General features: G+C 64.9%; 1 protein-coding gene across 2 annotated transcripts in view; it reads right to left on the bottom strand.

The window, feature by feature from the left end:
* The window catches only part of ADAMTSL2 (ADAMTS like 2), a 34,827-nt gene extending 18,874 nt beyond the window's left edge, over nt 1-15,953 (bottom strand). Inside the window, exons 1-10 of one of the 2 annotated variants that reach the window (XM_078436263.2) lie at nt 15,687-15,953; nt 14,887-15,012; nt 13,989-14,079; nt 13,282-13,424; nt 12,541-12,616; nt 11,383-11,485; nt 10,869-11,014; nt 10,608-10,731; nt 8,067-8,147; nt 5,396-5,571 (exon numbers count right to left, since the gene is read on the bottom strand). In XM_078436263.2, coding sequence (XP_078292389.1) covers nt 5,396-5,571; nt 8,067-8,147; nt 10,608-10,731; nt 10,869-11,014; nt 11,383-11,485; nt 12,541-12,616; nt 13,282-13,424; nt 13,989-14,078 — 939 coding nt within the window. In that variant the 5' untranslated portion in view covers nt 14,079; nt 14,887-15,012; nt 15,687-15,953. Of the gene's footprint in view, nt 1-5,395; nt 5,572-8,066; nt 8,148-10,607; nt 10,732-10,868; nt 11,015-11,382; nt 11,486-12,540; nt 12,617-13,281; nt 13,425-13,988; nt 14,080-14,886; nt 15,013-15,257; nt 15,478-15,686 lie in introns of those variants that run through there. The other variant, XM_078436264.2, reaches the window with a different exon arrangement.
* Between the last annotated feature and the right edge of the window lie 6,745 nt (nt 15,954-22,698).

Consider the following 22,698-nt stretch of genomic DNA (forward strand, 5'->3'; position numbering starts at 1 on the left):
CACGCCCAGGGCGGGGCAGAGGGAGCTGTCCACTCGAGGCGCAGGCCGGGAAGGGTGCCCCGAGCACACAGGATGCTCTAAGTAATAAAGCCGACTAAAACCCCATCTGCACTTTATTCCCACCCCGGGTGGAGCTCTGAGAGAAAGTGCCAGTGCACCCCCCAGGGTGGTTCCTGGAAGCTTGGAGAAAGTGAGGCCAGCACTAAGTGGAGAATAAAGGCCTAGCAGGTAGTGGGAGCGTGGGAGCGGAGGGAAAGGCTGGAAAATTGGCCAGGTGACCGTTTCCTGCAGGAGCCCCCTGCAGGACATCCTGCTCACCGGCGTGAAAAGAAATTGGCCAGCGAGAAGGCACTGACTTCACTTCGAGGGACACCGTTGAGTGACCGCAGCCCAGGGCGGATGCCAGGAGACGCTGTGATAGAACCAGACTCCCCTCGATCATCAGAATAAGGGAGGCCGACGTGGTGGCCGGGAGCCCTGACCCACAGAGACGTCTGCACGCGGCGGATAGGACAAAGGACTCCCGGACAAATAAACGGGACCAGAAGAGGGGCTTCTCAGTATGTAAGATCAAAACGTATCAAGGGTGGATATTCAGGGGGCGGAGGACAGCTGCCCCAGAAAAGTCACAGCCCTATCCCATTTCCTGGGCCAGCGTTTGGACCCAGGATCCACTGAATGATGGAACGGCCAGGTCCCCAGGACAAAGGACCCACCACAAGTGTATATGGTAATGCTTCTCCCAGTTCTTCCCCCAAAGAGCCTACAGCCGTCGACTTGGTTAACTGTTTGCTGGAGAAATGGACAGACATTTGGGAACCAGGGTCCAAGCTGTCATTGTTTATCAGGGACCCAAAGCATCATCATCGCCCCCTGTTAGCGCGAGAGCTTGTGGGTGACAAACAAGTGTGGCCCAGGTCTGGCTCACGGTGCGCCCAGTGTGGCTCACCCTGGGTCCAAGGCTTACCCGGTTCCCAAGTCCACTGCTGGCAGTCGGCTCCTCAGCCTGTAGGGTATGCGCTACCATCGCAGGGAAAGCTCAGCGGAAGCCCGTGACCCCAGCCCCTGACCCCCGTGCCCATCCCAGGGAGTAAATCCAAAACAGAATTGCATCCCGGGGAAACTACAGAGATCAGAGCCACTCCTGAGGTTGCCGGAGGACGCGAGGCGGTGGTCCCCATATGCCCCGCTTCACTCAGCGGTTTGGCGCCCATGAAAGCAAGACAGACCCGGGAGGATGACGGGGAGCCCTTCCAAACCCCGCCAAGCGGGAGCCTCGGATGCAGCTCCCGGAGCAGATTAACACGACCTCAGGTCGATCACCTGTGGCCGCCGACGTGGCAAACGCCTTCTTTTCCACCCCCGTGGGGAGGAGGAAGTGGTGTTCGTTCACCTGGAACGGACAAGAGTATACACGTGCGGGTTTGTACCCGGGGCCGTGCTAACTGCCCCATTCCTCGACGTAATACAGTACAGGGGGGTCTGGACCATTCTACAGAACATCACACGGGTCCTCTACGTTGGTGACACCATGTCTACCAGGCCAGCTGAACAGGAAGCGATGCGGGAGGCCTTGGAAAGCCTACGGATTCCAGAAGACCTGACACTGAACCCTGTGGGGATCCAGTGCCCCACCCCCATCGGCGAACGCTTCAGGGTCAGTGGCCTAGGGCATGCCAGGACATACCCTTGAAAGCAGAGGGCAGAGGATTGCATTGCATTCCCTCCCTTATGAAGAGGAATTCTGGACACAGCGTGGCACATATCCAGAAATGTGGATCCAATCCACATACTGGGTAAAAGCTGCCAGCTTTCAGCGGGGGTCCTGAGGAGAAGGGGCTCTACAGTCGGTCCAGGCTGCGGGATAAACAGCCTGCCACTTGGGCCATAACACCCAGCTGGTTCTATAGCGGCGGGGAAAGACGTCACACGGGCTTTCTGGCAGGCCTTGATAGGAAGAGGATCGCGTAGTCCTCCAGTGCTCTGGAGCGAAGCCATGCCGCCCACGACAAATATCACATCATTTCGAAAAGAGCTTGTGACATGCTACCAGGCCCTATAGAGATGGAACCCTGTGACCACGGGACATCGAGTGACACAGCCGGGAGTCACGCAGCCACCCGTCGTAAGATGGAAATGTCACATCCGGGGTTAGGCACAATCAGAGCAGAGGACAGGACCGCCGGCTCAGCAGGTGACCGAGACTCTCATCACCCGAGGCCCCTGCCCTGACATCTGTCAGCTCACAACGTCAGGTGCACGGGGTACCGTTAGGGTGAAGTCTGAGAGGAGAGAAAGGGCCAAACTTGATTCAGAGACGGGTCGGCTTGGTACGGGGCGGGGGAGGGCGGTATGAGCTGAAAATGGGATCTGTTTCACTGGAGCCCCGTTCAGGGGCGGCTTCAAAAAAACTGCACTGAGGGAAACTCCTCCCGGGGGGCTCTGCGGGGCGCGTGTGGGATCATCTAATCTGTAGGAAACGCACAGCAGCCCGAGGTGAGAATACACACTGCCTCGTGGGCGGTGCACACGGTTTGGGTGGTGGCTCAGGATCCTGGGTGGAAAGGGCTTTGAGAGGGGGTGAGGAGGTCTGGAGGAGACACGTGGGGATGGGTCCACGCCACAGGCGGAAGATGGGAGCCGCCGTGTCCCTTGTTAACGCGCCCCTGGGAGCATCCCCCCATGGGAGGGACACCGGACACCAGGTTATAGGTGAAATGGCCTTGCCAGGTGACACAGACCAGCCTCTGCCATCAGTCCCCCCTCTGATGGCACAACAGGTGCATGAAGGGGATAGCCATGGTGGCAAGGATGGGCACCATGCGTGGCCCCGAGGGCAAGGGCGGTCACTCACCAAGCCCTCCAGCACCGACAGAGACTGACATGCGGCACCGTGCCTCGAGAGGCCGTCAGCCCTTTGACGGCCAGCGGGCTACGTTAGACGCCCTTCTGTCCTAGCAGGGAAGTGACCGCGAGGTTGCCTTTCCTGACCACAGCGCCTGCGGCCCCCAAGCCCAAGGGCTCCCAGAGCATCTGATCCGCTGAGACAGGATGGCACGTGACACTGCATCGGACAAAGGGACCCACGTCACAGCAAAGGAGGTGCCTCAGCAGGCACGTGACCGTCAGATGCACAGGCTGCGTCACCCAGACGCTGTGGCCTGATGCGACCGCGCACGCTGAGGCCACGGTGCCACGTAGAGACGGCAGGACCCTGCGAGGATGAGGGGCCGGGGTGCCCTCCACGACGCAATATACAAGGAATCGCCCCGACACGGTGCTGCGTCCCCACCGGGCAGACAGCGTGGGCCCGGGAAGCACAAAACGGAAGTCGCCTCCGCAATCGTTCCCAGTGACCCCGTGGGCATTTGGGGTTTCTAGTCCCTGCGGCTTAGGGTCTGCAGGTGTACAGGTCCTGATGCAGGGAAACACTTCCACAAACGGGAAGCTGTGACCGCCACCTGGGCCATCTGGCACCCTGTGCGCAGAGAGCAGCCGGAGAGGAGTGGCCGCCCCAGCAGGGGGATTGACCCTGACCACCAAGGCCGTGTCGGGATGCTTCAACCCTAGGGGCAGAGAATATATCTGGTTCCCTGCTGCCCCACGGGGGCTCCTCCTGGTATCGCCCTGCCCGTGGCAACGGGACAAGGACAGGGATGGAAAAGGGCCCCGAAACCAGGAGCCCAGACCCCTCGGGTAGGAGGGACAGGGACACCCGGCCAGGTGAGCCACCTAGACTAGCAGAGGAGAATGCGGAGTGGGTAGCGCAGGAGGCAAGTGATGTGATTGGCTGGCAGCCCCAGGCTAGCTGCCGGTCACCTCGCCAGCCTTCCCGGGGGGGGGGGGGGGGGGGGGGGGGGGGGAAGCCAGCCAGAATTCTAGAGGAGTCCTTCCTGCCAAGCATTCCACCAGGCAAATGGGTACCAGCGGGCACGGCGGCGAGCCCCCGGACCCCACCCTTCAGTGAGCTGCCTGGAGTGTGCTGGGGACAGTTCATAGCGAGCCCTGCCCCAGGAACGTCCCTCGGCCGCCTCTCCCGAGGCCACGCCCATCTCTGTGGCTTCCAGCAACCGGGCCACGCCTCTCCGCCTCAAGTCCAGGGGACTCGAGGGGCCACTGCGACCCCAGAGCCCCCGCTGGGATCAGCTGAACCTCTGACCACACCGGCAGCACGGCTCAACATCTCCCTCTGTCCAGGCCTGTCCCCCTCACCCCCTCACGGCCACTGCTCCCGTCACCACGCCCTAAACCCCGCTGCTCACAGACCCTTCCTGGGATCCTGACCTGCAACACAGCTCCTGCGGGCAGGCAGGGAAGCCAGGCAGCCGGCCGGCCGCGAGGAGATACGTGGCCCCCATTAGATTCTGGGGCCATCCAGGGACGCTCTGCAGCCAGGAAGCAGTGTGGGGAGGTGGCGGGGGGGGGGGGGCACCGCAATTGAAGACCCCTCTGGCAGGGCACTTAGACACACAACCGGCTCCAGCACCAGGCTGACCCGGGCCCCAAGCCCGGCCACACCGCCGACAGGTCCGTGATGGGCAAGTCCGTAATCTCTGTGTGCCCAGGTTTCTTGTCTACAAAGTGAGGATCTAAACGCCCACCACGGTGGGATCCAGAAATCATGCCAGGTCAGGCGGGTAGGCTCTGGCCCCACTGTACCCCTCAGCTTCCACGAACACCCGCAGACCTTGAAAAACACCAGAACTGCCCATCTGGGCGTCACCTGTTTCCAGGGACGAGTCCTTGTACATTTCCTCGACGCAGGGCCACAAAGCAACGACACTTGTTGTCGCTAGCCATGGGAACACGCTAGCCGTGGGAACGCTCCCAGGGAGCTGAGCAGAGCAGGTCCAAACTCTCCCGCCCTCTCCTCGCCCCTGTGCTGTGCCCCCAGAAACCGTGAGCATCTGGGGGGGTAGCGGGGGGGGGGGGGGCCACAGGCACTGCCTGGGCCCCCCAGCACTGAGGACCTGGCAGAGAGGCCACAGTGCCGATGCGGCCGGGGCAGGGAAGTACGCGGGGGGTACAAACCCCCAACTATGGAGTGGGGGAGGGGGCCTGCGTCCCCGTCTACTTCCTGTCCTTAGCAACCCCGCAGGTCCTGATGACTGCAGTCCACCAGGGGCGCTAACGGCCGTGGCAAGTGAATGAATGAATGGTTACTTGGGTGAGGGCTGAGACAGTGGGTGGCTGGGTGAGCGAGGGGACGGGCAAATGAAGCAACTCGTTAATGAGCTGATAGAGGCTAAGTACAGGAATCAAACCCCGAGCGGATGGGTGCGCAAGGAGTGACCGAGCACGACCCTCGCCACGCCGGGCGGAGACGCTGCCTCGTGCACACACCCCCTGGGGCCACGGCACGGCGTTGGCGGCCCGAAGCCCGCGGCTCACGCACCATGACGTTCAGGCCCTGGTTGGTTGGCCCCTGGGCCACTATGTACTCGATGCCGGTCTCGTAGACGTCCATGGGCCGCCGGTATTTGACCACGGTGCCCGCGATGTTGAAGTTCTTGGGGCTGTCCACTTTGAAGTTGCCGTTGAAGAAGTAGAAGCCGGCTTCGTCCGCGAGAGCTAAAGGAGCACAGGGCAGAGCCACCTGGTCACATGAGCTGGACGAGCCACAGGGAGGACGGGGCGGCGGGCGGGGGGGGGGGGGGGGACAGGGAGTGGCCAGTATCACTCACTCAGGCACCTGTGGCCAGCTCACCCCCGCGACCCTCCCCGAATACCCCGAAGACAGGACACCTCCTCTCGTGGGGGAGTCGGAAGCTCCGACCGTGTCCAGCATGTGGCCCCGGCCAGCGAATGCTAAGGAGAGGTCAGTGCACTTTCCCATCAGGAGGTGGAGGTGGCTGGCCCGGGGCCCATTTGGTGTCTCTGGTCACCTCTAAAGAGGCCAGAGTCTGAGAGGTGATGAGTAGCATAGGCTAAGCGGCCAAGTGGACCAGGAGGTCAGTGCCCGGGGAAGGCATGCTCTGGACAGCAGGCACTGGCCGGCTCAGGGCAGGGCCATCAGCCCGGCCCTGCTGAGAACTCACTTCGTGACCCTGGGTGAGTAATCCCCGCCCAGCTTCCCACCTTGGGAAGGGAGGGGACCACACACGGGGAGGGGACCTCCATGCCCCTCCAGGGTCCACACTGAGCGACACTGCAGCCCTGGCCTGCCTGGCCCAGAACGCTGTCCCACCAGCGCCGGCAGGCCCTTGCAGCCCACCCCAAGCTGGCCAGCGCCACGCCGACACCGGGAGCCATGACATTCTGCGGCCCGTGCTGCCGTGACCAGGCTGACCTTTTACCCCATCAGTCCATTCTCCCAGGCGTGCCTGACGGCAGCGCCGGGCACATTCTCAGTCGCCCTCTCGTTGAGACGGGGTGTGGGTGGATACTTGGAACAGGGGACCTCAGAAGGACAGCCACTCCCTGGCCTGACCCAAGCCCGATGACGCCCAGACAGCAGGAACGTGCGTGCAGCCCTCAGCAGCCCGTCTCCTGCCAACCCCGGAGGCGGGGACAAGTCTCCAGAGCTGGGGTGATCTTTCAGGGCAGCTGGCCCTTCCCTGGGGCTGCGGAGGGCTCGCAGGGTGCTCGGGGCCTCGGGCCCAGGGGATGGGAGCGAGGAGGCAGGCTCCACACGGTGGGGGACAGCGTGTCTTTCAGAGGGTGTCCTCTGAGCCAGTTCCGGAAGCTGGCCGGAGGGAGGGGAAGAGTTCAGTTTCCAGAGCTCCTGATGCAATCCGAGCAGGGGAGGGGGGGAGGGGGGGAGGGGGGGTGGGGGGGGTGGGGGGGGGCATCCGTTTATTATCAGGCAGACGCAGCAAGCGAGACTCGTCTGCTGGAAAAATACCCTCGACGCAGCGACGTCAGAAAATACCGTGAGTGAGGGTCCGAGCTGTGCCTCCTGGGGCGCGTGCCTGCCCGGCCTCCAGGTATGTGCATAGGGTTAAATCCCGGCCGGCATCCAAAGCCTGTTTCCTGACAGTAATGACCTTCCTTCCTGCGGCTCTGCCTCTGCTCCGAGGCTGCCCTTGCTGTTTCCACGCGGCTGTTTCAAGAGCCATTTCTCTGCAGCCAGCTCTGAGAACACCGTGTTTCCTGGCCTCGCCACCCTCCCAGCGGGGGACAGAGCCACCGGCCTGGCAGAGGCCTGGCTCCCGAACTCGGGTGGTGGGGCCGGGGGCCTGGAGTGTGCAGAACTGCTGGTGTGGGGGCCGAGAGCCCAGGTTCCACCGCGGGGACCTTTAGCAGAGTCCCCACCCGCGGCGTCCCCCGAGAAGGGCGGGTTTCACCCAGCCGTCCCGGCTCTCCCACGCTGCCCTGAGACACGGGCGAGTGAGCCAGGCGTCGGGACCAGCTTCCCTGCCCGGGGCCCCCCGCCCGCCCCCACCCAGGGCAAGGCCACGTGCAGAGCAGCTAAGTGGTGTCAGCACCCACCCACCTGAGCCAGAAGGGCCTCGGGCTGCGTCCCGGGGGGCACAGACAGGGCAGGCTGTCAGGACAACGCTCCAACTACGCAGGCAGCCTTTCCAGAAACTGCCATCAGCTCGGGGCCTCACTTATGCGAATAAGCCCAGAATCCTCACGTCGAAGGCCCCCGACCTACCAAGGTCCAGCTGCCCCGCAGAGACCATCCAGGGGCGAGAACCTCCACCAGGGAGCCGCCAGGCCCGAGTTTGAGTCTCACTTCTGCTTCGTGTGGCTGAAGGCCTCCAGCCGGGCCACCTCCGGGCTCTGGATCTGCCTCAACCTACTCGCCTCCTGAGTCTCATCCTTGTGCCCTGGGGGAGGGGCGGTCAGAGACCCCACCTCCAGCACCTCCAGCTTTGGCCTGGGCCAGGCTCTCCAGGGACAGGAAGTCACTACGTGTTGTCACGTGTGGGGGTGGGGTCAGCTTCCCTACGAGCCCCCCCTCCGACACACACGTCTACACACAGCCAGGTCAAGTTCTGGCTTCTGGGGCCTGACTCTCTCCTGCAGGACGGATCCAGGGTCAAGAATCCACCCATACGTGTGGCCCCACACACACCCACAAGTCCACATGAGGCAGCACCCAGGCCCCCCACGCGTACCTAGGACATCGGCAGATTTCTTCCGCTCCACAATCTGAATGTCTCGGGCACCGGCCGGGATGTGGGTCACCAGAGAGTAACCTGGGGGACATCAGATGACAGTGAGCCGCGGGCCGGCCCCGCTCTGTTGGAAAGTCACCACCCTCCTGTGCTCTTGGTGGGGGAGGGGTGCTGTCTAAGGGCAGCCCCACCCTCAGCAGCTGCACCCGGGCCCAGACACGCGTCCAAGGCCCTGCAGACACGCACTGTGCCACCCGGGGACGGGCTCGGGTTCACCCAGGTTCCATGACCCTCTCCTACGAAGGCCCTGCCCCAGCCCCTCTGGAGGGACACCGTGGGCCACAGGGACCTTAAATCTGCCTGGGGTCAAACTGACTTGGGTCCTACTCTGCCACATGTCACCAAGATGATTCTGAAAAAAGTCATTGGAGCTCTTGGGCCTCAGTTTCCTCATCTGCGCACAGGGATGATGGCTCCCACTCTGCGTCATGTGGGAAGATCTCTGCACAGCACAGGGCCTGGCCCCAAGGGCACAGTCACTCCTACTATTTTAAAGGCCCGCGTTGGCCCAGCACCATGTTGATATTACAGACTTGCTAACGCTCAGAGACGCAGGTGGGCAAACACAGCTGAGGGCCGTAGAAGGTGGGGAGGCAGCCGTGGGGACCCCCACAGAGACGCCCAACGGAGGGACTGAGGGTCTAGGGGGGCCGGGGTCTGAGGAAGGGACGGGTGCTGCCAGCACGGCCTAGAGGGTGGTCTGGGGAGGAGACCCCAGAGGAGAGGTTCCGAAAGCCCTAAGATAGAAAAGTCTCCCAGGAGGGAACAGTGGCAGCGAGGGGGAGTCCACCTGTACCCCCCTCGCCCCCCTTTGCAGGCGCCCAAAGGCCCTGAGCCAGAGTGCGCTGAGTGGCTCCTTGGGGGGCAGAGCGGGAAGCTCTGGTCTGCAGTGTAAACCGCGCCCCACCCCCACCCCCGCCCCAGCCCGTCTCAGGCTCCCCGAGGGCTGGGCCGGGTGCAGGCAGAGCAGGGGAGAGGCACACACTAGCCCGCCTCGCCTCCCTCGACAGCGTCTCCCCTACACGCCCATAATACACACAGCGGTGAAATGAACAGGAAATGATGATTTGGCTTAATTGCCATTTATTCAAATGTGGGTTTAAATACGTTCATTTTTAAATTAGCAACCGGCTCACAAGATTCCTGCGCATCTAATAACGGCTCTTGCACGGCCCAGGGCCGCCGGCGTGGTTAGGGCGCACGCATTTATCAGGGGAGACGGTGGGTCAGCGCTTAGGACCACAGGTCCAGGAGCCAGGCTGTCTGGGTTCAGACCCCGCTCTGCCACTCCCGGCTGTGTGACCTCAGACTAGTGTCTTCACCCCTCTCTGCCTGTTCCCGCGTCTGTGGCACCCGTCCAGGACCTGCCTCGTAATGTGCGAGGCACGAACGCCTCGGCCCGGGCACAGGAAGGACTAGGTGGATGTCGCGGGGTTGGAAGCGTCAGCCCCAGGCCCCCCACGCCGGGAGTCCACGGGACTTAGGTGCTCAGAGACACGTCCCGGCATCCGGCAAGGAGCAGCCTCTCCCTGTCACGCTGGCTGTGGGTCCTTCAGACACCTGTCCGGCTGCTCTGCCCTGGGCCCTCCATTTCAGACCCTCCCTGCGGTCTTCATCCAGTCCCTCCTCAGCCCAGCAGACCCATCCCCGGGCCCCTCGTCTAAGCCCTAACGTTAGCTCTGAAATTATCCCTCCTGTGTGGGGTAGACACGGTCAGGGTCCCCGACAGCCGGGTCCACGGCGGCTCCAACTAGTCCGGACCTGCCCACCCTCGCTCGGGAACCTTGAGCAGGCAATTCCCGTGCAGGCCTCGGATTCCCCATCTGCTAAGTGGGTTTCCAGCGCCCTGCTTTTCCCAGTCTGAAGGCTGTGATAACCCAGGTTGACCCCACAAGCATTTGGAGAGACCCAGAAATGCAGTCGGCGTGGTACTGAGTGCTAAAGTGACACCGTTGCAAAGTACAAAGTCCTGTCACAGGCAGAGACCCCCAAATCCCCACCTGTCCTCCACCCCCACCAGCCCCTGGGGAGCCAGGCCTAAATGGGCACGCTGGGTGACCGACCAGCCACTGCCCAAGGGAAGGGAGGGGCGGACTCTGCGAAACGGGTTGGAGGGCTTAGGCCTCGGACTCAAATCTCGTATCAGCCTCACACGAGGATGGGACTCGTGCCTCGGTTTCCCCCCTTTGGGTGCTGCCGCAGAGGCCAAACACAATCCCCCAGGCGAGGGTGCACTCAGGCACCCGGTATTCAGTAGGCAGTCAACAAAGAGCGGCTCAGTATCCCCAGCCAGAGGGGGCCTTCCGAGCACCTGGCCGGCCCGCCTGGGCACAGCAGGGACGTTCAGGTGGCCGAGAGCGAGGGAGAGGAGCTCACGAGGAGGCACCCAAGGCCGGAGACAGCGCGCAGCGGGACCGGACAGGGAGGGGGGAGGCGCGGGGGGGGGGGTGGGGGGGGTGGGGGAGGCGCCGCGGCTCTTACCGAGGTGGGCGTTCCCTTTGCGGTAGTTGCCTGTCACGTGGGTGCAGCTGCTACCGTCCCCCTGGCAGACGCCGCACTTGTCCAGCGTGTGGGTGGAGAAGAGCACCCCGTCACAGCCGATGGGCTGCAGGAAGGGAGGCGGAGAGGGCCGCTGGGAGGGCGCTGCGACCCGGGCCCCCGGGGCCGCCACTGCCACAGGAGGACAGGCGGGGCGGTCAGCGCAGTGAGACCAGTGGTACTTTTGCTACAATGTTTAACAACCTCACATTTTCCAGACACGCAAACCCCTCGCAGGTCGGTGAGCTTGCAGGACGTGCCGTCGCGGGCCGGGACCATGAGCTGCCGCTGACCGTCCACGGTGGTGCAGTGCAGGTCGCACGGCTTGCTGGAGATGTGGACGTAGTCGTCTGACGGGGAGACGGAGGGTCTCAGGGTGGGGGGTGGGGGGGGGATTCAGGAACTTCCTGTCCCTCCCGCCGAGACCCGCCTTAGCTCCTCCCACCCATTGCGCGAACGGAAGAACTGAGGCCGGGAGAGCGGAAGGGACGGATCCCCCGACGGACGGTCCCGGGCGGCCCGGCACCTGCTCCGTGAGTGAGAGGCCGGCTCCTCTTCACGGTGGCCTGTGACCTGACCCCTCCCGCCGGGCCTCACCGTCCACCTGCCCACCCCGGGCCAGGGTGTCCCCTCCCCACCGTCCCCAGAAGGGAGCCGTCGGGTGTGGAGGGGCCGCCCTCGCACTCTGCTCCCCGCTGGGCAGCCCAGGGCCTGGTACCGGGGTACAGGGGTTTCCACTGGTGCGTCCGCCCGTCGTACACGCGGGAGTTGAAGGAGATGCATTGCTCCTCCCGGAAGCTCCTCCCGTCCGGCGGACACTCCTGCGGAGCGAGCGAGAGAGCGAGAGAGAGAGAGAGAGAGAGAGAGAGAGAGGAGGCTCCAGGAGGAACTCGGCCCGACAAAGGCATTTTTGTCCCGGCTGAGCAGGAAGTGGCTGCGGCCGGGCTGGGGTGGCCTCTCGTTCTCCCTCAGTCCCACTCGCTTTCTGGAAGGAGCAGGGGGCAACCGAAAGGGCTGCTGCCGTCCCTCAAACGCCTACATGCGCTGGCCCTCCTGGTGCTCCGGGCAGGGTCCTTCCACGTCCCTGCCACCCCAGCCTCCTCCCCAGAGGCACTAGGGCGCGGAAGGGGCGCCCGGCCTCGGCTGTGCAGGCGCTGCCCCCCACTCGCCTGCGGCCCAGGGCAGAGGGGGGAGGCCTGGGAGTGGGGGGCAGCCGGTCACGCCGGGGGGGGGGGGTAGGTGGGTCTCCCTTCGGAGGAGCTCACAAGCGTCCAGCAGGGGAGCAGACCAGCGATGCCAACACAGGAGCTGTGGCCACCCGCCTCCCTTCAGGCCCTAACTCCTCGGGCGTGCACATACCCCGAGACACTCACGGGGACGCAAAGACCCCTATGGCTTGCTGTCTTTCTGCCCCACACCTGTTCTGGGTGGTGGGGGGGGGGGAGGGGAGTTCAGGTCCAGACTGGTTTGGCCCCACTGAAGGGCACCCAGAGGCTGAGCCAGAGTCAGCATCTCCTGTCCCCCCTGGGGAGCTGCAGTGAGACTTCTCACGGCTGGGGACGGGACACCTGGTGACTCTCGGTCTCCCAGCAAGCACCTGGCACAGGACTTGTGAGCAGCCTGAGATCTGCACGTTAGAGGCCGCACGTGAGCCCCCGCCCCCAGCAGAAGCCAGTCCTCACCCCTGCGCGTGCACAGCACAGATGTGACCCGAGGCGTGAAGGGGGCTCTGAGCCCAGGACCCCTCACCCTCCTTCTCTTCAACCGGAAGTAAGGGCAGACCCGTCGCAGAGTGCCTGGAGGGTCTGGGGGCCACCTGAGACCGGCCTAAGGAGCTTGGGGGTAGGGCTGCGGTCCCGCCCGGGCGGGGCCTCACCTGCAGTCTGCACAGCTGGTACCTCTTGGACGTGCCCGTGCAGGTCCTGTTCCCCGCGCCCGTGACCGACGTCCTCCTGGAGGGAAGACCCGGGCTCTGAGCCGGGGGCTGGGGGCCGCGGGCTGCGGGCACCGACCGTGCCCCTGCTCCAGACGGCCTCTGGGCTGGGCCCCGGAAGGCCCCCCCTAATTCCTCCGGCCCCCCACGACTCCACCGCAGCCCGGGGAAGATACCACTTCACCTCTGCACCCCCGGCATAGAGCCCAGGGTTGTACACAGAACTGATAATAATGCCAAGAACGTTTACTCCGTACCACTCCATACGTGAGGAAACTGATGTTCAGAGAGATGAAGCGACTTGCCCAAGGTCACACAGCAAGGACGTAGCAGAAGCAAGATTTGAACCCGGGCCCGCCCGACGGTAACCACTATAGCCTATGTTTTTTCCCGTGTGAATTAGACTCTTCAGAAAAGAAGGACCAGGAAAGACCTCGCCTCTCGTTGAAAAAAATCCCAAGAAACAGACCATGCCTTCTCACGAAAGGGCTGTCTGTCCCCAGAGTCCCGGGACAGGGTGAACCCCAGGACACGGTCGCCCAGGACCCATCAGGAGCCTCGGCCCTGACAGGCCAGCAAAAAGGCTCACTCACCCGGCCTGTGCCGCCTCCGCCTGAAGGCCCCTCCCAGCCTGAGCCCCCGCCCACGTGTCACCCGCTGCCCACCCCCGTGCTAGTCCCACACCTCTGCTGCAGACAGTGCCGCTCCTGGGACGTCACGCCGGCCCCACAGCTGCGGGAGCATGCCGTCCACTTGGTCCACTCCCCCCACCAGTAGGCGGTGGCGTCCGAGCCCCCCTCCAGGCTGTTGGACGTCGGGCTGTGGTCCTGGGCGAGAGTCCCCACGGAAGGTTAGAAGACGCTGGAACGGGACTGGCCCGCCATCCCTTGCTGTGGTCAGCAGCACACAGCCCGGCTGGGTCCCTCGGCACCCCCGCCCAGGTGTCCGGGGCGGTCTTGGAGGGAACTCCCCGGAAGTCGTGGGCCTTAAGCCCTCCCAATCGCGAGATCTGGAACATCTTGGGGGCTCGGCGGGAGCCTGAGGCCACACCGTCCTTGTTTATCTTCTCCCGAGCGGCCTGGGCCCCGGCCTGGGTTCTGCGGGACACAAGCCCGCCCCGTCTACACGCCTCCTTCCAGGACTTTGCTCGGAAGGAAGCACTCAGCCCCCTCCAACCCCATCCTGCCCAAATCAGCCAGGCTCCGGAGTGGCCAGAGTCCCCGTAGGGGCTTGTCTGATAGGGGTTGGTCTGATCAGCTTGTAAGACATATTCCGGGGCTGTGTGGGGATCTGGGAGTGCACGCAGGGCTCGCTGGACACGTGCCCTACACCTGCCGCGCAGCCCCTCCCACCTCAGCCCATCTGGGTGAGGGACCCTGCTCCCCACTCACCGTGGCCCCAGTAGATGCCACACGCCCAGCCAGAAGTGCCACAGCCAGCAGGGACCAGACCCAGCGTGAAGGCTGCCGTCTGCCACCCATCCTAGGAAGCAAGGCCACGGTCACTGCCAGGCCGGACCCAGCTCCTCTGACAGCTGAGGAGGGTCCACTTACGGGAAGAGCCCTGGGGGCCCGCCCAGCACCGAGGCCCAGAGGCTCTCTGGGATTGATTGGTAGTGGCTGCCTGGTGGCCCCGTTGGGAGAGGCTGGTGGGTGATTAACGATGCCTGCCACAGGCACGAGAACCACAGGCGGCGGTGAGCTTGCAAAGCCTGCCCCACCTCCCATCTAAGGGTGCGCAGGGATGTGTGCTTTGCCTCTGACCACCTGAGCTCCCTAGAGAGGGCCTGCGGAGAAAAGCAGGGACAGCTGAGGAGGCTGCAGGCCCAGGCCGCACCCGTTGGACGAGGGAGCCAAGCCCCAGAACTCAGGCCGCCATCTCCACTGGGGGAACTGGCCTGAACAAGAGCCCCTGGGGATTTTCACCTGCTCAGTGCTAGCTGCCCACCTGGGACAGTGGTCTCCCTGCCAGCCACACGGGGCTGCCGGAGGGGCCCCTGGATGCCACCCGCTCCGCCAGCCCCTTCCTCTCTCTGGCCCCTGCTACCCCTGCCCTGGAGGGGGCCGGGCCCGGGACCCTCAGGGATCTCAGGCCACACAGAGTCCAGGCGCCTGTGTCCCTCCCTTGTCCCCCGGGGTGTGGAGTCAGGGCAGACCAGAGCTACGGGGCTGTCTCTTCCCCAACAAGTTAGCGCTGTCAGCCCCAAACGCCCCTCGACCTCCCTGCCAGGGGTCAAACCAAGGGGAGCCCTTAGCCTCCCCTATCTGCCTCCGCTGTGTGGACGCCTACCTCCTAGAAGGGAGGCACGGGGGCCTTCGGCGGCCTCTGTCCAGGGTCTATCTCAGGTCCTGAGTGTCACTTGCCAGCAGGTCAGAGAAGGGGTTTCAGAAGCCGCCAAGCCTGTCCCCCTACAGCCTGGAAGCGACGGAGGGGAGCCAAGTCGCCCAAAGCCACACAGCAAGGTGGCCAGATACCCGCCGCCCCCCCACCCAGACCAGAGTAGACTCGGGGACTCGTCCCCTGCCCCCGGCTACTTTCAAGGAAGAAGGTGTGAAAGTCGCCCCCCCCCCCCCGCCAGCCCCGAAGCCAACTCCAAATCTGCCCCCCTCCCCCGCAGGCCTCCACCTACAGCCCCCCCTGCGCCCCCCCCCCAGCCTCACACAAGCACAGAGCACCCCCCTCGGCAGCCCCATTGGCCAGTCGGTGCCCCAGCTCCTGCCTGCTGAGCCGAAGACAGGTGCTGAGCCGGCCCCACACTTGGTTTTCATTAAGGCTCCCAGACACCGCTGGCCACAGGCCAGGTCCGGCTCACGCGGGATCCATCCCTCCCTGGGGTCCAAAAACAGCCACCGGCCGGCAGGAGAGGCTCGCCGTGCAAAGACCGGCTTCAGGCGCCCGAGGCTGGGAGCTGAGGGGCCACCGTCGCCACGCGCTGAGGGTCCGGACCCCTCCCCGTGAGCCCTCCTCCTGTTACATAACGGCTCCCCGGGGGTGGGGGGGGGGGACCGGGAGATGCTCCGGCCCCCCGGCCCCCTCAGAGCTCCATCCGTGCCGCGGGGGGGCAACGCGGGAAGGCGGAGGTGGCCTACCTGGCCCCCGGGTCAGCAGGTCGTCCTCCCGGGGAAGGGGGCAGAGCCGCTGTGCGAGGGAGGCGCCAGGTGCCGGGAGCAGGGGGAGGCTCAGAGTGCAGAGGGCCGCGGGCTCTGCCCCTCGCCCGCCCTCCTCCTCCCCCTGGCCGCCTCCGTCCTCCACTTCAAAGAGCACCCACGAGAGGGGGTTCCCGGGGAGGCGCGCAGCCCAGTGGCGGCTCTGTGGCGCGGCCGCCTTTATAGCTGTCAGGCAGACAGGGAGGAACTCACACTTCCCACCAGGCTGCTCCCCCGCCCGCCGCCGGCTGGCCTGGCGCACACTTTAACCCACTCCGCGCCTCTGGAGCCCGGCCAGGCCGGCCCAGCTGCCTGCCGACTGCGGCCTCGGCGGCGGCCCAGAGCAGCGAGCCGCGAGCGGGGAGGCCGCCTTCCCGGGTCCGGGACGGGGAACACGCGTTGGGGCGTCCAGGCGGAGCAGCCGCGGGCCCGGGGTCACGGGGGAGGTTGGAGGTGGCAGAGCCCAGCCCCGGCCTCGGCCCGGTCCGGCTGCTGCCTCGGGAGGGGATCCGGTCCTCCGGCGCTCCCCAGAACGGGGTCCGGGGATGTAGGAGACAGCCGGTCTGACGGCTCCATTTTACGGATGGGAAAGGTGAGGTCCGGGCCACCCAGCCGGCCCTGGAAAGGTCCTCCTTGAGGAGCGGACGCCTATGCGAGCGGAGGGACTAAGGGAGACCCAGTGGCGGCTCAGCCAAGGGTTCCGGGGAAGGGACGGAAGTGCCCGGGTGCTGACCGGACGGCCGACATGGCCAGGGCCGGTGGGGGGCGGGGGGGCTGGGGAACCAGCCTGGCTGGGCCCAGGCCAGTCGGGCAGCCCCTGGCAGGCCAGACCTGTGTTCCTGCTGAGTCAGAGTGTGGAGCGGAGGACGGAGCAGGCAGCACACGCTCCAGCCCCTGGGCACCCGGGAGAACCCCGGACTCTGCGAGCGGTCCCCGAAGCAGGGCCTGGCACCCGCCGCTTACACACCGGCCTCCTCCCTGGAGCCCGCCCTCCTGGAGCCCACCATGGAAGGTCTTCTGAGCCATCTCAGCCGCCCCCCTGCCTCTGCTGCGCAGGGGTCATAGGCCTGCACGGGCACCTGGGGAATCCCCCTCCTCCCCTCCATCCTCCCTGCCAGAGGAGCTACGGTGAGCTCCTTCGGCGGCCACCTTGGGTGGCTAAGAGTTATCCCGTCCCCGTGGCCTGTCTGGCCACGGAACAGGAACACTGGAGAAGGAGTAAGAGTAAAACAGCACCGCCCGCTCCCGTGCGTGGGGCCCTTCCCGTGCACCGGGAGCTATGAGGCCAGCATCTTCGCTATGCCCATTTTGCAGATGGACAGACCGAGGCTTCAAGTCCCACATCCGGTAAGGGGCCCATCGGGGACCCCAGCACTCTTGCTGATCGTGTCCTCTCCGTCTGCAGGGTTCTCCCGTGATATCTGTCCTCCCCGGAACATGGGGGAGGGGGGGGTCTTGTCCATCTCGTTTTCCCCTTGGTGCCACTGGGATAGTCACCGTGACCAAGACTTGAACCCGGCTCCACACTGCCCCCTGCGGCCGGTGTGCTGAAGTGCAGACAGGACGGAGCCTGTCCCCGGGCACTGTCTGTAGCACCCGCACTCACGCGCAGACCCCCCCCCCCCACCCCCGCCACCGGCCCTCACAGACACAGCCGCCATCCCCTCCCCTCCAGCCGAGCGCCAGGGCCCGGCACCCCCTGGCACGGTCCCGAAACTCCCAGCGTTTCTGGCTCCACAGCCAGCCAGCGCCAGGGTGACTAATGGTTTCCCTTGGGAGGGACCCCACGGCCAACCGACACAAACACCCCCAGCGCCTTCTCTGAGCCCGGCGGGGCAGTGCCCGGGAGACAGGCCTGCCACCCCCCTGGCTTCGCGACCTCCTGCAGGTGTGTGACCGTCCCAGGTGCCTGCCACGCTCCCGCCCCACCCCAGCCTCCACCTGGAGGAACCCGCCAAGGCTCTCCCCCGAGGGACACCGGTGAGCCCCCAAACTCCAGACCCGCAGGGAGCTGCACCTGCTGCTTTATCTGCTGGTGGCCTGGCAACGTCAGGAGAGAACTCAGGAGCCAGGGAAGGCTTCTGGGAGGCCCCCCAAGACCCTAGGAATTTGGGGTGAAGAATAAAGCACAGGCAGGACTGTGCCCCGAGTGTGGAGAGCTGTTGGCCCCGGGGGGAGCTGGTGGGGGTGGGCCTCCTGGGCCACAGGCCATAGGTGCCCTGGGGACTCACTTCACAGGGTCCCAGCCAGGCTCTCGGGGCAGGAACCCAGAGCGCCCTCCCGAGGAGCCTCGGGGCCGCTGTGCTCAGAAGGGACCCACGCTTGCGGCCGTCAGTGTACTGAAAGTCTTAATAATGTTTCGCTTGGATCTGTATTCTGGAAGTGACATCCTAAGGGACGAGGGAGCACGCACTGGGGCTTGGAGCCTTGGCTCACGCACGGTCCACCTCCCTCCGCCTCCCCGGTTCTTGACCACCCGACCCCCCGCCAGCCCTGACCCAGCCACCGCAACTGCCTCTGCCCTCCGCGCTGGGCGGGATCCCGGGTACCCGTGAGGGTGAACGCTCATCCCAGGAGTATCCTCGTGCCCAAAGGAACACGGCGTTAAGCCTCGGATAAAAACTAACACGGTCCGTCCGGAGAATCGGGGAGGAAAGAAGCTCTGTCCTGCTTTTTGAACAAAGACCCCCCCCCCATTTTGCACTGAGCCCCACAAATTACCCAGCGGGGTCACTGCCTCCTGGCTGGGTCCCTCCTATGGTTCAAACTGCGTCTGGGCTCCCTGGAGTCACTGTGAGTATTTTGAGCCCCTGTCTCAGGTCCTGTTCCCCACTTTGTGGAACACTTCTTTTGCACCCATCTGGACATGCTCAGCACCCCCAGCCGATCTTCTAGGGCCACCTCCTCCAGGAAGCCCTTGGGACTTCGTTGAGGCTTCTCATGTCGGGCCAGAATGCTCTTCCCTGACCGGCAGCTGAGACCCCACAGAGTGGGGGCCGCTCCCAGGTCACAGGGCATCTTTGTGGGGCCGGCTCGTAGTAGGTGCTCGGTTAACAAAGGGGCGGATGTGTGTGGCGGCTCCTGATGCCAGGGCCCCCTGTCCTCTGAGGTTCTCTGCTCTCCGGAGGCAGAGCTCCCTGCTGGCCTGCTGACGTCCCCCAGGGCCTTTGCCGCATGGAGACCCCACCCGCCACCACCTGTGGGTCCCGGCTGTGTTTTAGGAGACTGTCTTGGCACTGGAGCCTTCTGGATGTCCGAGGAGGAGCTTGGAAGCGGGAAAGCAGGCACATTTCTAACGATGCCAAGCAGGGGTGTGGGAAAACAGGAGGCAGACCGTGAGGCAGGCTCAGGGAGGAGAAGAGATCCAGGGCACGGGAGGGGCGCGGGGTGCCATGGGGTGACGGGCTGGGGGTGCTGGTGGCTGAACAGTCACACGCGGAGCCAGGCCCTGTGCTGCACGGCAAAGTGTCCAGAGTGGAGCCCAGAAGCATGGGGACCACAGCCAGAGCGTGTGTGAGGCAGGTCCCCCTGCCCCGGCCGCCAGCGGCCTGCCTGCCCTCCTCCTCCTCTCTCTGTCCCCCCAGAGGCGTCCTGGGTGCCTTCTGACAGCAGAGCTTTCCCACCCAACAGGCCCTGGGCCATCGAGGGGCCAGCTTGGAGGTGACCGGCCAGACACCAGAAGAGGACCAGGCCCCCGAGGGCAGCCCCAGCACCGTCAGTCCAGAGCTCCGTGAGCTCTGGGGACCCCGTGAGCTCCCTGCCCAGCCCAGGGCAGATGACAACTTTCTCTGCTCCGGGCCCAGGGGCTGGACATTCGGGAAGAACTTCCCCCTGCAGACCACGGGGGTCAGCAGGTGGGAGGCTGGACCACCAAACGGACTTCTTTGTTTCCCTGTCCAACTTTCTCGGCCTTTCTTCTGTCAAGCCAAGGCTCGAAGTTCAAGGGGGGGGGACCCAGGAAATGGGTAGACCTCTCTGGTTCTCAGATTCCACAAGAGGCTCCCTTCCACCCGGATATGGAACAGGAAGGGGGCGGGGAGTGGTGGGTGCATGACAGGCCCCTGTTGCCTCGGCAACCCCCAGGGAGACGAAGCCCCGAGGCCAGACAGGCGGTCGGCTGCTGCTCAGAGCTCCACACCACGACGCTGGGAGGCAGGGGCAGTGCGGGCTCCATTTTGCAGATGAGGAGACTGAGGCTCGCTGGGCGAGGGGCACACCAGAGCCCCAGAGCCAGGCAGGGGCGGCGTGCTCCGGCTGGCTCACGTGGCAGGCGTTCAGAAGCTGGGGGTGGCTCGGGTTGCTAATTCTCAGCCGGCGGCCGAGGACGACACATGATTGCTCTCACAAGCTCCGTCGCAGACACACAGCGCGGACACACGCGACACGTGCACGGCGCAGAGGTCCCGGACAGCGGTCCAGGCTGCGGACGCCAAGGAACGAGCTGGGAAACATCAGAGCCCGGCCCCGCCCCGCAGGTGTGGGCCCGCCTCGGTGCACCCCTACGCAGGGAGCCCAGGCGCAGGGGCCGCCCCGGAGCTCCAGGCCGGGTGTTCGAAGCTGGAAGGACGCAGGCGCAGCCGCTGGCTCCGCTCTCCGGGCGGGCAGGGCAGACAGACAGCTGTCCGGGAGGCGGGGGCTCCGTGCCATTCCAGGCGTTTCGGCACCTCTATAAAACCCGCCTGCTCCGAGGCGAGGGGGTGAGGGACGGGGGGGGGCGGGCGGGCGGGCTCCCTGGGGGCCTCCCCCCACCTCTCCCCCAGCAACCCCGGGCCAGCGCCACCTGCTGGGCGGAGCGGGGATGGCGCCTGGGGCCGCGCAGGGAGACCCCGAGCAGTCTCTGCTCCTCTCCGGGCCTCAGTCTCCTCCCCTGTAAAATGGGCACGGCAGAGGCAGCTCTCCCCACCCCCACCCCCCCCCCCGCCCCACCCTCTAGCAGCTGCCAGGACCCGACAGGACAAAGTAGGAAGAGTGCTTGGCACAGGGCCCTGCACATGGCCGGCGCTGAATAAATGTCTGCGCCTGCCAGTGGTTTTCAAGACACACACAGTGTGTTTGTGGAGGGGGGTGGGTTGCAAGAGGGAGCCCACACCCCGCCGGGCGTCAGGAGAGGCTGAGGGCCACAGGGGAAGGCAAGAGTGGCAAGAGCGGCCAGGCCGAAGGAGGGTATGCGCTGGAACGTGGGCAGGTGGGGGCCGGTGGGGGAGGGTGTCCACGGCAGGCTGGCAGGCGGAGGTCACCGAACGCAGGGAAGGGGGGGGGGGGGTTGCACATCTGCTGCTCAGGCCGCTGGTTGAGTGGCCCCGTCCCCCCCCTGCCCCTGCACCTCCGAAGGCAGCTCGACCCTGGAAGCAGCAGCCCGCCTTCCACTCTGCCTCCCCCTCCCCCAGCCCCCAGGCCCATCACTTCGCCTGCTGCAGGGAGAGCCGAGGGTCATTTCAGTCCTGTTCGGAGCTGGACGCCTTCCCCCGAGCCAGCTGGTCGGTCTCCAGGCGGCCAGGTCTCAGAGGGGAGCCGCACGCAGGCCCCCCCCCCCCCCACGCTGTCCCTGCAATTCCTCGGGCTGCCCCCGGACTGGTCACCTGTCCCCCTGCTCTGGGGGCGGCCCCCCTCGGCCCCCTTCTGCCTTAATCACTGCAACACATGTACAAGCGGCCTCACCCTTGCTTCCACCACCTCCCCCTTCTCTTTTTCCCTTCCCCAAGCTCACAGCCCTGGCCCTGGAGTTTACAGCTGCAAAGAAAACACACACACACACACACACACACACACACACACACACACTCCTGCACAAAACCAACTGTGGAATGTTTTCCTGCTTCTGAGCAGGGTTTATGGCTCCAGAGAGTTCTCGGACACCTGACATCTACTCGTATTTCCACTCCTGGAAGCTGGGGCTGGGGGCTGGGGCTGGGGCCGGGTCCGAGCAGGAGCTGAGGGGCGGAGGGGTGGGCCCGCATGGGGTCGCCTGCCTCCTGCCCGGAGCTGCACGCAGCAGGATCTGGTTTTCCCATTTGGGGCAGGGAACTGGCCGCTAAGTGCCAGACTGAAATGTGCAGCCGCCTGGCCTCCTCGGACTTTCATTCATTCTTTTAACAAAGTCATTCATTCAGCCGGTGTTTGTTGAACTCCGACCGTGTGCCAGGCTGGGGCTCAGCACAGGAGCGCCATCAGCTTGCCTGGGGGCCAGCGCAGGGGGCAGCTTCCCCACGGATGGCACGGCCCGGACAGCGACCAGAGGGACCAGAACAGGGGAGGGGGAAGCATGTTCTTCCGGGGTCTGAGAGCACGGTGGAGAGCGGGGTGTGCGGTGGGGGCGCCGGGGGCGGGGATGGCCCCGTGGTCTCCCTGACACTTGGACTTCACCCCAACGGCGGTAGATGCCTTGGAAACTTGGCAGGCGCTTACGCGGAAAAATGACACGACCAAATGCATCATTGCAAACAGCAGAAGCAGGCTCCGGCCAGCTCAGGTCAGAAATGAGATTTATGGAAAGGGTTTTTTGGTTGCTCTTCTACAGAAGGAAAAGTGGAGTAGCCAGGCCCCTCTCTGAGACACTGAGATGCATTGGCAGACCCTCCCCCGGCACCCACCCCGTCCCCGGAATGGTCACACTCCGCGGCCCGGCTCCCACGAGAACCAAAGCGTGGCGTATCCGAACAGAACGCTACGCGCCCAGCGACCAAAGGAACCACTTGCCACGACGTGGGCGAACCTCGGGGACGTTCTGTCGGTGGGGCGAATGCCAGTCAGACCCACGAGAACGCGCCATGTGTGTGGGTTTCCAGAACAGGCAAAATCAGGCAGAAATCAGACTAGCGCCTGCCTGTGCTGGCAAAGGGCACGCGGGCACATCCTGGGGTGACGGGGACACGGCATGGGTCACGGAGGTGTATGCACTCATCAAAATGCATCAAACCTGTACTTAAAATCTGTACATTTGGGGGGCACCTGGGTG

The sequence above is a fragment of the Panthera onca genome, chromosome D4, assembly GCF_046562875.1.
Source record: "Panthera onca isolate mPanOnc1 chromosome D4, mPanOnc1 haplotype 2, whole genome shotgun sequence".
NCBI classification, from domain to species: domain Eukaryota; kingdom Metazoa; phylum Chordata; class Mammalia; order Carnivora; family Felidae; genus Panthera; species Panthera onca.